The sequence below is a fragment of the Bufo gargarizans genome, chromosome 5 (assembly GCF_014858855.1).
Source record: "Bufo gargarizans isolate SCDJY-AF-19 chromosome 5, ASM1485885v1, whole genome shotgun sequence".
Lineage (NCBI taxonomy): Eukaryota > Metazoa > Chordata > Amphibia > Anura > Bufonidae > Bufo > Bufo gargarizans.
Window position 1 is genome coordinate 490,030,114 of NC_058084.1, and position 16,749 is coordinate 490,046,862.

Below are 16,749 nucleotides of genomic sequence, written 5' to 3' on the forward strand. Positions count from 1 at the left end.
ACAGGGCAAGGGAGGGCATCGGACATGCTCCGATGCTAGCCTCAGGGGGGGCTGCCTGGGTGAAAATAAGGGTATGTCTGGATTCAGCTCTGAACCCGGACAATCCCTTTAATAGTGTGTATGGCCACATGTCATTGATAGGGGGATCCAGCAGAGGCCGCACCTCTTATGCACACATTTGGGAGCCTCCTGATAAAGCCACTTGCCATGAGGCGGGTGACTTGCATTACTGGCTCGTCATCTCATCCTGTTCACCATGTGGACCTCCTAGCGGCAGGGCCCATATTCCAAGGTTAGAGTATTCGCCAGAATCTCAGGGATGCATAACCTGCGGCCCTCCAGCTGTTGTAAAACTACAACTCCCACAATGCCCTTCTGTAGGATGATAGCTGTAGACTGTCAGGGAATGATGGGAGTTGTAGTTTGGCAACAGCTGGAGGGCCGCAGGTTGAGCATGCCTGCGCCAGATGATACTTACATCCCGCCAGGCTCAGTAGAATTCAGTCTTTTTCGATGTAGTCACGGTTCTGTATTGTTCTCTTTACACAGAGCTGCTGCCCCCCGACTTACAGGAGCAGATGCCCCCACAGCTATTCTTAAATCTTCAATATCCGGATGAATCGGAAGAGCCGCTCGGTCGTGTAAGAAGCTCTTTTATTTCCTTAAATCACATTTATTCCGATTCTGTGTCATGTGTTATTTCTGCATGGGGACACAATTTTGCTAATAATTATGCGTCATGCTGGCACTTTTAGTCCTCCAGGACCCTACCTTTTATTACTTGGCATGGTGTCGTCTCCGCCTTTAGAGTTTTGGTGCGGTTTTCAAAGCCTTAGCAAAGAATAGATAAAAAAAAAATGGAAGTCTTTCCTGTATGCTCTCCCCTTACAATCTACTGCTGACGCTGGCTTCAAAAACAGCACATTTCAGAACTCCTTTAAAGTGATTTTCTTGATGGGAATCCCTCATTTGTGACCACCCCCTACAATAACCCAGAACGGAAAGCAGCCACTAAGAGGGTCCCTGTCCTTGGAGGACCAAACACATCCATTCATTGCATAGAAAAGGCGCATTGAATTCAGTGGGGACCATGTAATGCTTTGTTTAACCTGTGGTGGCGCTGCAAGGTTTACCAGCAGTGATGGTCAGTTTGCAGTGTTCGCCAGCGAACACATGCGGGCTGCTATCTTTAGTAAGGTAGACTCGCCCATCCGGCGATGCACAGGTAAGCCCTTACCTGTGCCGCGAGCAGGTCTGAAATCAAATGCAGTCACCGGGAGCAGGCAGTTCCGAGAACAGCCCGATGAAGGCCCCCGGCAGCTGTTCTCGAAACTGCCTGCTCCCAGTGACCGCATTTGATTTCAGACCGACTCCCGACACAGGCACAGGTAAAGGCTTACCTGTGCATCGCCAAACTGGTGAGTCTACCTTACTAAAGATGGCAGCCCGCATGTGTTCGCTGGCGAACACTGCGAACTGACCATCGCTGTTTACCAGTAGATTTCAGCCGATCCAGGATTTCTGCATTCAGCTTTATTTCAGGGCGGCTTTCTATTAAAGGGGTTTTCCAGGATGATAAAAACATGGCTTCCAGAAACGGCACCGCCCCTGTCCATGGGTTGTGTCTGGTATTGCAGCTTAGATCCACGTAAATTAATGGGGCTGAGCAGTAATACCACACACAACCTGTGGACAGGGGTGGTGCTGTTTTTGGAAGAAAGCTGCCCTCTTATTCTAGTCCTGGAGAATCCCTTTAATATGTGATTCTCAGAAGCAGGTGGCATCCTTTAAGACTGTCCTCAGGAGCTGGGCGAATGGCAAATTAGGATTATTTCCAAGAATATTTATTAAAGACTGACTGTTAAGAAATTGCATAAATAGCAATTCCCTGATTTTGGTGCGAATGGCGATGACGGGCAGTATACTAAGGTAAGTGGCAGCTCACTGGGGGCGCAGTAGGACCGGGGTCGACAACCTCCAGCTGTTGTGAAGCGACAACTCCCAGCTTGTTTAAATCACTTCTATGGCAGTTCTGAGAATAGCCGAGCAAGCATGGAGGCTGGGAGTTGTGGTTGCACAAGACCTGTAGTCCCGGAGTCTGCAGTAGGGCGATCCTCCATAGACATGTGGGTGACTGTCGGGGTGATTTTTGGGGTGTAAGGAGATTGCTGACACTTCTTCTTCCTTTCACCCTGCAGTTTGGACATCGTAAGGATGGAGAGAAATTTCCAGACTCCGCTCGTCAGGATCTTCCATCTGCAGCTGAACTTCATTACATGGCGGCGTCTGCCACTAGAGCGGCGCCGCTGATCCCAGAAGACGTCCGCCACGGAGGTTAATACTATATGAAAAAGGGCCAGAACCTTTCATTACAAAATAATTGTGTTACGGTGCCTTGCCATTTTCAATACATGTGCCTGCTGTCAGTGGATAGAAGCATTCATGATTATATTCAGACCCTTTTGCTTCTCACAGCTGAGGGTCTGCTACAGTTGTATCCAATCCTCTATGACATTGAACAGTCTGGCCTCCAGATTGATAACTTTTCACCTGCACTGTAACATTGTAACAAAGTACCCAGACAGGAGGGAGATGTAGCGCTGTGATGTGGTTAGCTCTCGAGGACTGACTGTACTGGATACAATTGAAGCAAACCCTCAGCTGTCAGTTTGATATGGACTTTCTGCCTTTGGATGTAAACCTGAATTTTCCCATTCGCTCACAGCAAGCAGAGATCTTGAAAATGTGGTATGGTAACTTGAGCCTGAATCTTGCTGTTATTTTACAGAGAAGATGCTGTGATAAGTAACTGCCCCTTTAAATCCACGTACGTAGCGAATCCTGAAGACATTTTGCTTTGTGTCCTCACCAGATATACTGGATATGGCACTGACGGGGGACTATGCTGCCGACCAGGTCACACATCATGTCAGGTCTTCAGATTTGACATTGGCCCCTAGAGTGTGGACCCCTCGCGTCAGGAGTAACGAGGCCACGTCCAGACTGAAGGAGATGGACGCCCAGCTACAAGCGCTGCAGAACATGGCCGATGGCATGGAGCATGACTTTGCCAATACAAAACTGGTAAGCTTTAAAAAGGGCTAGTTACATCACAGACCTCCCCTTTAACATGACAGTTGCCATCCTGGTCCAGCTCCTGAAACCCCCGGCCGGCAAACATCATGGGGAAGATTTGGACGGCTGCAGTCGCAATGGAGTATCTCACATGGCGGCAATTCAGATGAGCAGCCGGTCCACCATGGTCATGTCCATGTGCTCTAATAGGGCCTATGGACAAGGGTGGTCCTGATGGGGGGACCCCCTTTAATGATTGTCCTTCCTATTTCCAATGGTTGCAGCTGGTGAACACATTGGAGACCTTAACATCTGCAGTTCAGATGGAGCCTAAAGACGCCCCCTCCAGAGGAGACAGACCCCCACAGAGAGGTACTGACTATATTCCAGTGCAGATAATAATGGTATTCCTTACACTCGCACATGGTGTAGCGGCAGAGTTATGCTGGTTTATATGGCGGCACTCTAGTTCTCCATTCACTGACTGCGCTCATATCTTTTAGTGCTGCCGTTAAGTGATATAAAATTAGAAGACCTGACCGAGGAGGATGAATATAACCTTACAAGCCCTGTGGGTATCGGCTCTCGTGAGCGCCCCCTGGAGGCCTTAATATCTTCTAGAGGTGATGGAGATCACACCACAGGTACGTGGGTTTTGTGTGCAGTTATTCACATTTACTGCGATATGAAGCAATGTCCAGAAAATCTTATGGTTCAGGACGTATGTCTCGCACAGTGCTGCAACTTACCAAACGACCTAACAAATTTGGCACCAGTCGTCGGGTAGTTTTTTTTTTTAAGGTGGTTGTCTCATCTGAGACATTGATGGCATATCGCTAGGATATGCCACCAATGTCAGATAGGTGCAGGTTCTGACCTCTGGGATCCCCACTGATCATGAGAACTGGGACCCTGTACCCCAAAATTTAATAGAGTGGCAGGTAAAACATGAGAACGGTCATCCATTCATCTCTATGGGAATTCTGGAAATAGAGCACTTCCCAGCTGTCTCATAGGGATAAATGGAGCAGCACGGCGCATGCTTGACCTGCCACTCTATTAATTTTGGGGTACAGGGACCACTGCTCTCATGATTGAAGGGGGTCACTCACAGCAGTTGGACCCTCACCAACCTAATAATTATCCCCTGTCCTGTGGATAGGGGATAACTTGAAATAACCGGAATACCCCTTTAAAGACCAGCTATATAAATGTATTGCATAGCGATGAAGAAGCCAGCTTCCTGCAGCAATGGCCAGAATCGGAGATCAGTCCAATCTTGGCCATTTAACTCATTCAATACTTTGTTCAGTAGTGACCGCAGCATCTAAGGGATGAAAACAAATGTCGGGACTCCCTTTGTTGTGATATTGTCAACCCCCCAGAGAAGCATTTGTTGGGGGACAACTGTTATATGGCAGCGAGGCCTGAGGCATGTCCCTTAGGCATCTCTCAGATCACACTAGGCACTAATGCATTGGAATACACATACGAGTAAAAGAATGCTTAGATAAAAATAGCATCTAGTGAATAAAAGTAATCAAAAAATCAAATGAAACTATATATATTTGTTAGCCCCCTCTGTATAAACACTGCACCCCTCAGAATAAATGTATTTGTTCTGCAAAATTAATTGCTGAGATATATACCCCAATAAATATGCGCAAAACTGCGCAGTCTGTTTGTAAATGGAAAGTCATGGCTGTCGGAAGGCAGTGATTCAGTAGGAGAAAACTCACTGCGTCGTAAAGGGTTTAGGGGCATTCATACGACCGTATGGATTTTGTGGATAACATCTGTAAGGCATCCATTTTTTTTTACCAAACCTATTGACTTCAATAGGTCCATGTTCCACATGTTTTAAAAAAAATTTGTATTGGGTTCTGTTCCCACTTGTGATGAGAGGAGATGTGCAGGAGAGCAGATCCACTGACCGTATATCCAGCAGGATGGCTGGTGTGATAGTCCTCACGGTTCTCCATTGTCAGCGTTACCTTACATAACCTGAGGCGTCAGTGGGATCATTGTGTCTCCAGTTATCTCCCTGGGTTCCCCAGCAAGTGAGAAGCCGAGCACTGGGAATAGAGGCATTCGTCCACATTACGACTGAGCCGCTCTCACGTAACTTTCTCTTCTCCTTTCAGCTCTCAGACTGTCAGAGGCCATGGATGAAAGGTAAGGAACGCCAACACCACTCTCTGTATACCGTCCTGCATGTGGTGATACATAACGTCTCATATCTGCTTGGACACGATTGTGCTGGGCTTATTCACACAAATGTATTGAATTAAGCATAAAATGCAGAGCCAGATGCGGTCTGCAGGTCGCTTCCCGCCTCTGCTGCGTTTTTTGTTTATTGGCTGTATTGCAGATATGGACACAGATGTCGATTGCAGATGCTGCATAGAGTAATGGGACATAGACGTCGTGGAGGAGATCCTTCTTAGCATTTCCTATACATATTGTGGATTTCAAATCTGCAGCATGCCCTAGGATCGGCACAGATTATTATGTTTTTTACCTGTGAATAAGGTTTTATGAAACTTGCACTGTACTGTGAGCATCAGAGCACGCTATATATTTGCACTGTCCATAGTAATATCAGCACCAGGACCCCCAGGTACAGAGACGTTCCCCCACAAAACTGAGCCTTTAGGCTTATTGCACACGACCGTATGGCTTTTTCAGTATTTGGCAGTTCGCAAAAAATACGGATAACGTCCGTGTGCATTCCGTATTTTGCGGAACGGAACAGCTGGCCCCTGATAGAACAGTACTATCCTTGTCCGTTATGTGGACAATAATAGGACATGTTCTATCTTTGAATGGAACGGAGAATCGGAAGACATACAGAGTACATTCCATTTTTTTTGTGGACCCATTGAAATTATTTGGTTCTGTATATGGACCAAAAAACGGAACGTAAACGCAAAAAAACAAAACATATAGTTTTTTTCTTTCTTTCCCAGCACTGTTTGGCAGGATGCTCTGCAGATGACCGGCCTTAGTGACATTGCTGACATCGTGGGTGATCTCCTAGATGGAGGAGCCTCTGCTTCTGAACTGGGGCTGACACCTGCCCAGGCAGAGAAGTTATCCAGGTATGAACATGTCAGCCGAGTGATCCTCTAACCACAATGGTGCAGCACTGACTTTGATTAAAGCTACAAAACCTCTTGTCGTCACAGGGCGAGGCTCCAGGGGACATCAAAGAGGACCCCGAGAGAGCGGGCGGATCTGCTATGGTGGATGAAGACTAAGCAGAGGGAGCGTCTGGCCGAGCACCGGAGGAGGCTGCAGGAGCTGAGGGAGAAGGAGCACAAACCCTTCGTGTCTCAGCAGGCTGCAGTATGTACATCAGATGTTGCTGGGACTGCACTCATATCTTATGGGGGTTGTCCAGGATTTTTATATTGATGGCCCATCCTCAGGATAGACCATCAATATCTGATCGCCGGGGTCCAACAACCCATTCCCCCACTGATCAGCTTTTTCAGAGTAGCCCGGCGCCAGAGCTACACAGCTCCGCCCATTGCGCCGTGGACTGAGCTGGTTACCATTCACTTCAATGGGAAGAACCACCTCCGCCAGTGCATTTTGGATTGAGCTGTACTTGTGAAGCTGACCTATGGCGTCGTAGCTACTGCAGAACAGCAAATCGGTGGAGTGCTAGACTTCCATCAGTCAGATATTGATAGCCTATCCTGAGGAATATCCTGGACTGCCCCTTTAAACCTGCCAGTCATCTTACCTATTTTATGTTTTCTACCTTTCTCAGCATAAATGATTCATTAAAGGAGTTGTGCCAAGTTTTGAAGTCATCTCCTATCCACAGTATAGGGGATAAGGAACTGATCCCAGCGGTCAGACCCCCATCGATCCCGAGAATTGGGGTAGGAGAGTGGCAGGTCGCACACAGTTCACTGTCTATGGGATTGCCGGAAATAGCCAAGCTCTGTACTCTACTATCTCCGGCAGTCCCATAGAGAATGAATGGGGTGACGGGGTGCATGCTCGACCTGCTGCTCCATCCGATCAGGGGAATGGGGCTCAGTTGTGATTCCTGCTGGGCCAATAAAAAGCTAGTAGTTAGTGGGGACCCAGCAGTAAAGCCCCACTCATTAGTCAGCAGCTGAAGTTCGCTGTTAATTCTCATTTTAAGTGCAGTCACACGACCGTAAGTGTTTTGTGGTCTTCAAATCATGGATACCAGCCATGTGCACGCCACATCACGGCGCAGACCCATTGACTTCAATGGGTCAGTCATCCGCATGTTGCAGCAAAGTATCTTTTGTGGCACGGATGCAGAAGCACACAGAACGGCTTCCACATCCATGCGGCCACTATGCAAAAGCTAGGACTGAAGTCAGCGGGTCTGCACTGTGATGCGGCATGCACACAGCCGGTATACGAGACCGCAAAACACCTCAGGGTGCGGTCAGAAGTAGCGGCTGCTGATGAATGCTGCTGACAGATTTGCTCCCTTGTTGCTGCTTGCTAATGGCCACACAGTTTCCCTAAAAACCGAGTTGCCAATGACAGTTCTTAAATAAACAGCGCCCATGTGAACACAACCTAACCTAGTGGTGATATATAAATGATCAGCAGTTCTGGCGACGCTGATCACTCCCATCATTTACTATACTGAAGCACCCGGTCGCTCCTGTTACTAGAGGTACTGGGAATCGCTGGGCGGCGGGTAGTGTGTTCTGGACTCTAATATGCTATTACAGAACATTTCAGGGACGTTGTTTCTTTTTTAGAACCCATCAAAGACAACCCGGGAGATGCAGCATGTGAAGGGTGAGCGAGATCGGTAAGTCCGAGACCCACACCCCAAGGGATCGTGACCTAGTGTAGCCCGGAGCCGCATCCGAGTGTGTTGTCTGCTCTTTGTCTTGTAGGTCTCTGTTGTCAGAGCATCACAGTCATCGGGTGTCAGATGCCATTGGTTTGATGCAGGAAATGTTGTCAGAAGCCAAGCAAATTCCCTCTGCAATTTCCCAGCCCAACACACCCCGAGTCTCCGTCTCCAGACACCAGACCTCAAAGTCTTCTCCAAAAGGGTAAATTTCCTGCCTAAGAGGCAAATGTGAAAAAAATCTGCCCCATAAAGGTTGTCCTAGCGATGTCACATGACCACACTGTCCATAGGCTGTACACTCTGCTCCTGCCCGATGCTGTACAGAGCCGTGTACACTGCGGTCATGCTGCCATTATCTGTTTCTGTGTGTGATGGCTGCCTGTTCCCACCGACTAACAGCAACACAGCTGTGGGTTTTATACAGCGGGGAATGCGACGGCACAAGCAGTAAAGTCAGCTGAATTTGGTTGTCAGTAAGGGGTTAATATTTTACCTTGTTCTTCCAGGGCTCGCGGTGCAGGGCGCAGTTTGTCTGCCAACCAAGAGAAGCGCAGATACACCTCCAGAGGCGGCGCTCCTCCAATACGGTCCACATCTACTCCGGCGCGGACACAAATAAGAGGTAGGAATGTCTCCATGGGATAAAGGAAAATCTGAGAAAATTATTGAAGCAGAGCTGATTGCCATTTAACCCTTTAGGTCTGCAATTTTTGTATATCGTTTTTACCAAATTTATCAAAATGTAGCTCTCCTACCTTGTGCAGACTTGTATGTCAAACATCCAGAGGTTTGCATATGTCGTTTTGTGGAGTAGTAGTCCATCAGCAGTGTCTATAAGTAGATGACAAAACTATGAGATGCACTAGACCAGGGATGCCCAACCTGTGGCCATCCAGCTCTCGCAAAACTACAACTCCCAGCATGCCTGGACAGCCTATAGCTATTATGGCATGCTGGGAGTTGTCATCTTCTTTCTCTGTTCTGATTCGTGCACAAGCCTGAGGGAGGAGATCTGTGTCTGTGCAAAGAACGTCACTGTGAAGACGGCTGTGCTGGTTGGAGCAACAAGCCACACCCCCTGCACTGCCTGATCTGCTGGTCACGCCCCCTGCACTGCCTGATCTGCTGGTCACGCCCCCTGCACTGCTGGTCACGCCGCCTGCACTGCCTGATCTGCTGGTCACGCCGCCTGCACTGCCTGATCTGCTGGTCACGCCGCCTGCACTGCCTTATCTGCTGGTCATGCCGCCTGCACTGCCTGATCTGCTGGTCACGCCGCCTGCACTGCCTGATCTGCTGGTCACGCCGCCTGCACTGCCTGATCTGCTGGTCACGCCGCCTGCACTGCCTGATCTGCTGGTCACGCCGCCTGCACTGCCTGATCTGCTGGTCATGCCGCCTGCACTGCCTGATCTGCTGGTCATGCCGCCTGCACTGCCTGATCTGCTGGTCACGCCGCCTGCACTGCCTGATCTGCTGGTCACGCCGCCTGCACTGCCTGATCTGCTGGTCACGCCGCCTGCACTGCCTTATCTGCTGGTCATGCCGCCTGCACTGCCTGATCTGCTGGTCACGCCGCCTGCACTGCCTGATCTGCTGGTCACGCCGCCTGCACTGCCTGATCTGCTGGTCACGCCGCCTGCACTGCCTGATCTGCTGGTCACGCCGCCTGCACTGCCTGATCTGCTGGTCACGCCCCCTGCACTGCCTGATCTGCTGGTCACGCCCCCTGCACTGCCCAAACTTCCCTATTCTAGTGCAGATAGGAGCTTAATAGACACATCCCTTGTGTTCTTGGTTAGGGAAGAGCTCAATAGGCAGATCCCTGGTCTAAGTTAGGTAGGAGGTTAATAAGCACATCCTTGGTGGTCTAGGATGGTGAAGAGGTTATTAGGCACATCCCAGGTGGTGTCTGGCATTACCTGCTTTGCAGCCAGTCAGGAGGCTGCCTGAGGCAAGGTGCTCACCTTGCGCCCCTACTCAAAAGTCAAAGATGTAGCTTGAGCCTTGGTTAAAAAACAAACTACCAAACACTTCTCTTACCACAGTGTCTACCGATGACATGCCGTCTCCATACTACAGAGGTGCTGAAATCTGCAGTTTTCAAACCAGCAGCTGGTGGGCGCAATGGCCTTCTCACAGATCTTCCGAGGCTAGTGACGTCACATGGCCTAGGCGCAGCTCAGCCCCATTCAGTTGGGCTGCAATACCTAGCACAGCCACTATCCAGTGGATGGCACTGTGCTTGGTAAGCTGTGTGGCTGCGGTACTCACCAGAGTACCGAGGCCTCCTCAAACAGCTGACCGGCAGGAAGCTCGGGTATTGGATTAGATACTGATGACCTATCCAGAGAATAACAGACTAAAAACCCTTTAACCCCTTCCCGACCGCCATACAGCTATTTACGTAGACGGTTGGGACTCTAAAGATGGCGTCCGCTCATGAGGGGAGTTGGCGCCATAGCTGTGGTGTGCCTGTTGATTCATACAGCAGACACCCGCAGCTAATGTCCGTGACCGGCGGCAATGCCAATCGCAGACATTTAACACTTCAGATGCTGTGGTGAATCATGACCACGCACACTTCCGGGTGTGCTCCAGCTCGGGGGAGCGGGAGTGTGTTAACAGCAGCCGCCCCTGTCCTCCAGGAGGCTGCTGCTTAGTCATTTCTGTGGCGCCCCTGCCAATAAAATCCTCATAGACTTAACACTAATGCATTGGAGTCTATGATAAAAGCAATCCAATTATTGGTTGTATAAACTATAAAAATAAGTGTAAAAAAAAAATAAAAATTTATAAAAAAAATTATATTTTTATTCAAATCTAAAAGAATAAAAAAAAATACACATCATAGGTATCTGGGCATGCAAAAATGCCCATACTATTAAAATATATCAAATTTAATATTGTCGTAGTTTTTTGGTCGCTTCTCCTCCCCTCAAAAATTTTATAAAAAGGTGATCAAAAAGTCCTACAGAGCCAAAAATGGTATCACTGAAAAGTACAGTTTACCCCGCAAAAAAAAGTCTTCATACAGCTCGCACACATAAATACAAAAAAGTTATAGGGGTCCGAAATATGGAGACTAAAAGATTATTATTTTTTTCAAGGAATAATTTATTTTTTTCAGTATAAAAATGCAATAAAAAAAATATACATATGTGTTATCGCCGGATTCGTACTGACCTAGAGAATGAAACTAACTGGTCAGTTTTATGGTTTACGCAACGCTGTAAAAACAAAACCCAGAAAACTGTTTCACCCCATATTTAATTTTCCCCCCCACTTCCCACTACATTGTATGCAACCGTAAATAGTGCCATTAGAAAGAAAAAAAAAAAAAAAAAAGCCATCATATAGCTATGTGAACAGAAAAATTAAAAAGTTATGGCTTTAGGAGGGCTGGGAGTAAGTTTGCCCGGTCATAAAAGGGTTAAGCCAGCTTAACTGAGCAGTACTTGAGTTATTAGACTGTAATATAAAATATGTTTTGTAGGACAACCCCTTTAATAAATATAGTTGGTGGTTGGGAATCCGAGGTAGGTGTAAATGTGTGAGTGGTAGTAGAGGGGACCCTCCATCAGGCCTTTTGTCAGCTGTGTTCTTAAAAAATGGCCACTGATTTGGGGGGGGGGGGGGGGGGAGAGACACGACATGGGATGGACCCCATCCATTGAAAAGCAGAGCGTCCACACTAGTTTCCTTCACATCCATGAGCTGCACAAGCGCAGATGAAAGCTAGGTGTGACATTAGGACATGGCGGTACTCTACTGCCACGCAGCGTCCAGCAAGTATCGTACACTATTAGAGTAGGACACGAGGATGATGGTCGTGTTGAATGTGGCTCTCGAGGTACGATGGGGACCACTGCTCTGTATGTATCTACACCAGCAAGAGCAGAATCCATGATGTTATGTGGTTCTCCTACAGGATCAGCAACCTTTGTGCTTCCAAAGAGCAACTGGGAACCCAAAATCCGGACTCGCAGTGCACCCAGCTACGCCGTCCATAGGAGATATGGTAAGAGGCCACCAGAGGCTGATGCACAGGGACCACCAGGCTGACCAGCTGTCTACACCCTTTCCATGGACCATGTCTCTGTGGGGTGCACTCACAAGGTTGTGGTGACCCCCTATGATTATCACACTTAGATAATTTCTCAATTAAGTTTAAAGGGGAACTCCATAAAGAACTCTGTGTAGTCCATGCATTAAATAGATGATCAATGTCAGATGGGTGGAGGCCTGACTGCTGGGACACGCACTAGTCACTAGGACACAAGTCCTCCACCCAGAATTACCCCTGTTGCTTCATACAACCTAATAGGAAAGAGCTGTGTGAGCATGCTCCATACATGCAGATCCTTTCTGCTGCGTGGGAATGGGGTTTTGTAGAACCATACACTCAGTCTGCGCCAGCTGTGCAACACACATGAATGATACCAGCAGTATCATGTCATCCTTGTAATGACCTGGGTAAATCTGTGCGTAGATCCGTCCCTGCCTGGTGACCGCCTTTCCCAAATCACTCGTAGAGGGATTCTGACTGCAAGGAACACCGGAAACAGTAAAAGTACGAAGCCTATTCTGATGTCCGCAGCAAAGCAAACGTCCAGACAAGGTAAGGGTTAATAACGACAAAAAGGGCTAAGATTATCACCTGCAGCCTGTATTATAGCATGTAGCCAGCAGAATAGTGAGTGCAGCTCTGGGGTATAATACAGGATGTAACTCAGGATCAGTAGAGGATAAGTAATGTAGGTACACAGAGACAGCACCAGCAGAATAGTGAGTGCAGCTCTGGAGTATAATACAGGATGTAACTCAGGATCAGTACAAGATAAGTAATGTATGTGCACTGTGACTCCACCGGCAGAATAGTGAGTGCAGCTCTGGGGTATAATACAGGATGTAACTCAGGATCAGTACAAGATAAGTAATGTATGTACACTGTGACTCCACCAGCAGAATAGTGAGTGCAGCTCTGGAGTATAATGCAGGATGTAACTCAGGATCAGTACAGGATAAGTAATGTATGTACACAGTGACTGCACCAGCAGAATAGTGAGTGCAGCTCTGGAGTATAATACAGGATGTAACTCAGGATCAGTACAGGATAAGTAATGTAATGTATGTACACAGTGACTGCACCAGCAGAATAGTGAGTGCAGCTCTGGAGTATAATACAGGATGTACCGTATTTTTCGCCCTATAAGACGCACCGGCCCATAAGACGCACCTAGGTTTTTAAGGAGGAAAAAATAAAATAAAAAAATTTGAACCAAAAGGTGTGCCTAATGGTGTTATGTGGGATCTGGGGATGGCACTGTTATGGGGGGGTCGGTGGATGGCATTGTTATGGGGATCTGTGGATGGTACTGTTATAGGGGTCTGTGGATGGCACTGTTATGGGGGGTCCGTGGATGGCACGGTTATGGGGATCTGTGGATGGCACGGTTATGGGGATCTGTGGATGGCACGGTTATGGGGATCTGTGGATGGCACGGTTATGGGGATCTGTGGATGGCACGGTTATGGGGATCTGTGGATGGCACGGTTATGGGGATCTGTGGATGGCACGGTTATGGGGATCTGTGGATGGCACGGTTATGGGGATCTGTGGATGGCACGGTTATGGGGATCTGTGGATGGCACGGTTATGGGGATCTGTGGATGGCACGGTTATGGGGATCTGTGGATGGCACGGTTATGGGGATCTGTGGATGGCACGGTTATGGGGATCTGTGGATGGCACGGTTATGGGGGGCACTGTGGATGGCACGGTTATGGAGGGCACTGTGGATGGCACGGTTATGTTGGGCACTGTGGATGGCACTGTTATGGGGGATCTGTTGATGACACATAAATAGCATTTTACGCTATGTGTCCACAGACCCCCATAACAGTGCCATCCATAGAATGACCCCCAATAGGGATGAGGGGCCGGCATCCAGGTCTGTAATTACAGCGGGCCCGGTGCAGTCACTGTATTCTGCTACACCGGGCCCGCTCACTGTAGGAATCCTAACTGCAGGCAATGCTAACAGTCTTTTATCCAGCCTGTACTTACGATACTAACTTTCCGGCAGGCAGCGGGCAGGAGGCTGAACTGGTGGGCGGGCGCTTACAACGTAACTCACTATGTCACGCGCCGGCTCTCCCTTCTTCATTCATAAAGTGGGCGGAGCCGGCGCGTGACATAGTGAGTTACGTTGTAAGCGCCCGCCCACCAGTTCAGCCTCCTGCCCGCTGCCTGCCGGAAAGTTAGTATCGTAAGTACAGGCTGGATAAAAGACTGTTAGCATTGCCTGCAGTTAGGATTCCTACAGTGAGCGGGCCCGGTGTAGCAGAATACAGTGACTGCACCGGGCCCGCTGTAGTTACAGACCTGGATGCCGGCCCCTCCTCCCTCACCCATGCCCACTAATACACCCGCCACCGCGCTGCGCAGCATGCGGTCGGCGGTATACAAAGTCAAGTATTCGCCACATAAGACGCACTGCCTTTCCCCCCACAATTTTTTGGGGGGAAAAGTGCGTCTTATAGGGCGAAAAATACGGTAACTCAGGATCAGTAGAGGATAAGTAATGTAATGTATGTGCACTGTGACTCCACCGGCAGAATACAGTAGAAAGCGAGGGCTACAGCAGCATCTCCAAACAGTTACTTCTTTATTCAAAGCTCCATGGCACGGTGTACAAAAATGCAACGTTTCGGCTACATCTAGCCTTTGTCAAGCATGAATAGTGAGTGCAGCTCTGGGGTATAGTACAGGATGTAACTCAGGATCAGTACAGGATAAGTAATGTAATGTATATACACAGTGACTGCACCAGCAGAATAGTGAGTGCAGCTCTGGAGTATAATACAGGATGTAACTCAGGATCAGTACAGGATAAGTAATGTATGTACACAGTGACTGCACCAGCAGAATAGTGAGTGCAGCTCTGGAGTATAATACAGGATGTAACTCAGGGTCAGTACAGGATAAGTAATGTAATGTATGTACACAGTGACTGCACCAGCAGAATAGTGAGTGCAGCTCTGGAGTATAATACAGGATGTAACTCAGGGTCAGTACAGGATAAGTAATGTAATGTATATACACAGTGACTGCACCAGCAGAATAGTGAGTGCAGCTCTGGAGTATAATGCAGGATGTAACTCAGGATCAGTACAGGATAAGTAATGTAATGTATGTACACAGTGACTGCACCAGCAGAATAGTGAGTGCAGCTCATTTTTTATGTATATCTTGTGCTAGTGATTAGTTTATGGTTGTATAATCAGAGTTGTGTCCTTCCCTGGACAGATAAGAGCAGTAAAGGAACAAGCCCGATGTCACAATATGGTGAATTCCAGCTAGAAGAAGAACATGAAAGGGACATTGTGAGCCCTTGGGAAATCCCTGATGACATTAACAGGATATTAAACAGAAGCAGAAACTCAATCCTTTCTCAGGTACAAATGTCATGTGAATATAAAAGTAATATATACATAGATCTGTAATATCATCAGCCACCAGCAGGGGGCGACAGATCCTCAAGGAGCGAAAAATTAGCTAGAGAGAAGGCATCACCTATCAGGGTTGTAGAGACTGCAGTCACATCTGGTACCAACCGGGGCCCAAAGGAGCCTCTACCACATGAAGATGGCATTAATATTAGCGGGACAGCGAAGACGTGATTTAGACAGAGTGATCTTACAAATGAACACTTCCGATCCTGCAGTCCTACTCCATTCTCCAGCATCTTACCCACCTACTAAATGTACGACCACAGGATCAGTGTTACCATGGAGACACATAGGTCTGGAGAGTAGCTGATGATCACAAAAGATTATTATTTATTTAGGTGAATTGAAGCAATTGTGATCCACCCCTCCCCCAGCCTTTTAACCCTAAATTCTCATTTTAGTGTACCCCTCCTTATACTGCTGTGCTAACTCTTTAGGGTATTAACTCTTTCTCTTCTTTTAATAATTTACTTTGCAGCATAAGGTTATAACTCATGGGCTTCTCTTGCTGTACCCCTCCCTAGTATAGAAGCGTGCAGCGCCTCCTGCTGGTGCACAGTCTGCATCACAGGGATTCACAACCAGTCTTTTTATTTGGCCTGTAACCTATTGTCTCACCATCTTTCTGATTTCATCCCTTTTTCCTTCCTCCTACATAGGGGTCTTTGATCAATGGAGAAGCAGATTCCAAAAACCTTAACCTGGACAATTCTTCAGAGAGCACAGGAAGTATTCTTAGCAAGCTTGATTGGAAAGCAATAGAAGACATGGTGGCCAATGTCGGGGGTACCGAAATATAGCTGGAGAAGCTGCACTTTATTGTTGGAACCCCCCCAAAGTGGACCTGTATAGGAATTCTGTGACAGGAAGAGCCTAAGAATTAAAGGAACACTCTAGACCAGGGATGCCCAACCTGCGGCCCTCCAGCTGTTGCAAAACTACAACTCCTAGCATGCCTCAACATTCTACAGCAGGGCATGGTGGGAGTTGTAGTTTTACAACAGCTAGAGGGCCGCAGGTTGAGCATGCCTGTTCTAGACAAACGGCTGCATTGTGTTATGCCTGATGCTCTTGTCACGCTCCGCCCACTCAGGAGTGTTCCTTTTAACAGACACCCATCATCTTAATTAGTTCCTGTGGTCTTAACTCTAGTTTTATCTTCTGTATGATGTAAGGTTTTATAAAGTTCATTGAATGGCTTATTTTTCTAAAAAAAAAAAAAAAAGTTTTATTAATTTATATTGGTTTTCTAGGAGATGATTTATATTTTATGTAAAGTTTGAATAAAGCAGAAC

General features: G+C 47.7%; 1 protein-coding gene across 1 annotated transcript in view; it reads left to right on the forward strand.

Moving 5' to 3' along the window:
* CPLANE1 (ciliogenesis and planar polarity effector 1) overlaps positions 1-16,749 on the forward strand; it is a 68,632-nt gene extending 51,883 nt beyond the window's left edge. The window contains 15 exon segments of the mRNA XM_044293185.1: positions 550-641; positions 2,199-2,334; positions 2,873-3,084; positions 3,360-3,447; positions 3,579-3,719; positions 5,220-5,250; positions 6,045-6,176; positions 6,264-6,423; positions 7,839-7,891; positions 7,980-8,141; positions 8,446-8,561; positions 11,871-11,960; positions 12,432-12,560; positions 15,252-15,400; positions 16,114-16,749. Coding sequence (XP_044149120.1) covers positions 550-641; positions 2,199-2,334; positions 2,873-3,084; positions 3,360-3,447; positions 3,579-3,719; positions 5,220-5,250; positions 6,045-6,176; positions 6,264-6,423; positions 7,839-7,891; positions 7,980-8,141; positions 8,446-8,561; positions 11,871-11,960; positions 12,432-12,560; positions 15,252-15,400; positions 16,114-16,254 — 1,832 coding nt within the window. The 3' untranslated portion in view covers positions 16,255-16,749.